The sequence below is a fragment of the Otolemur garnettii genome, unplaced genomic scaffold (genome assembly GCF_000181295.1).
Source record: "Otolemur garnettii isolate 467f Iridium unplaced genomic scaffold, OtoGar3 scaffold00047, whole genome shotgun sequence".
Taxonomy (NCBI): Eukaryota; Metazoa; Chordata; class Mammalia; order Primates; family Galagidae; genus Otolemur; species Otolemur garnettii.
The window spans coordinates 13,107,791-13,109,120 of record NW_003852442.1 but is presented as its reverse complement, the minus strand read 5'-3'; the positions used below and the strand labels follow the sequence as shown (position 1 = coordinate 13,109,120).

At 46.5% G+C, this 1,330-nt stretch overlaps 1 protein-coding gene across 1 annotated transcript in view; it reads right to left on the bottom strand.

The window, feature by feature from the left end:
- Positions 1-406: 406 nt before the first annotated feature.
- The window catches only part of NOB1 (NIN1/PSMD8 binding protein 1 homolog), a 9,957-nt gene continuing 9,033 nt past the window's right edge, over positions 407-1,330 (bottom strand). The window contains exon 9 of the mRNA XM_023514096.1: positions 407-987. Within this exon, the coding sequence (XP_023369864.1) occupies positions 718-987 (270 nt within the window). The 3' untranslated portion in view covers positions 407-717. The remainder of the gene's footprint in view (positions 988-1,330) is intronic.

Below are 1,330 nucleotides of genomic sequence, written 5' to 3'. Positions count from 1 at the left end.
GAGAAAGGAGTGGCTACCAGTGCTGATTACGCATCAGGTAATATTAATGCAGTGATGTTACATTTCCTGAATTTGGTAGTTATGCAGGACTGTGTAGAAGAATACCCTTTCCCTAGGAGACTTGCACTTTGTGTGTGTGTGCAGAAAGAGAAAAAGCAGATGATGCTAATATTGGGGAGAATTTAGGTGAAAGACTACGGGAAGTCACTGAACTGAACTATATTAATGACCGAAACATTTTTTCAAAAAAGATTTTTAAAAAGATAAAACAACAGTTCTTAGTTTTATTGTAGCATACTTATTGTATTTTCTGCCAAAAAGATAAATCTAAATGCTTGAGCCTCTGGCATATAGCGTAAGTGTTAGCCTTCAAATTACCTAAGAAGCAAAAGTTTGGACAAATGCAGAAGCTTGCAACCACGTTTATTAGAAAAATACCATCACTTGGAAATTCATTTCTTTAAAGGCTGAAGATTTGCTCCAGGGCACTGTTCTGTTTCCATCAAATTCCCCTTCACCTGTCAGGAGTCCCAGCTCCCTTGATGCTCACAGGCTAAGGGATGGCCCAGTGTCACCACCAATCCAACCGGCAGCACTGTGAACCCAGCCTAGTCTTTCCACGCAGATGGTTCCGGAGACAACCCAGCTGGGAAACGAGACCCCAGACCTCCGCAGCAGCCAGGACAGCAATCCAGTTTGCCTGTGGGAGCTTGTGTCTCATCTTTTCTTCACAAACTTCTTTCTGGAAGCATTGGGATTTAAGCGTCTTCTCCCAGCTCCCAAAGTGCTATCCCGGACCTGCAGGGTAGCTGACCGGCTGGAGATGTCATTCTCTGCGAAGGGAGAAACCCCTGCTGTGTAGTCAGGGGCAAATACATTGGTTTTCTGCCTGGCCTTGCGGGAGAGTCGCAGCTGAGGGAAGCGCTGATCCTCAGTCAGATGGGGGTTGATGGCATATTTGCCCCCTTTGGGAGTAGGAAGTGAGTACTGCAAAGAGGAGGAAAGGCCTTTAGAACAGGATCCCCAGTCAGCACGCCGCAACAATGGACAGGAACCTCCTGCCTACTGCGCGCTTGGTCCTCACCCAACTCACAGATGAGAAACCAACCCGATATTGACCTTCAGCTGAGGACAAGACATAGGTAGTAATGGATCACAGCCTACATAAAGTAAAAATCCATGAGATCATATTCATATAAATAAGTAAAAGGGGCTCAGGGCCTGTGGCTCAAGTGGCTAAGGCACCAGCCGCATACACCTAAGGTGGCGGGTTTGAATCCAGCCCTGGCCCGCCAAAACAACAATGATGGCTGCAACCAAAAAATAGCCA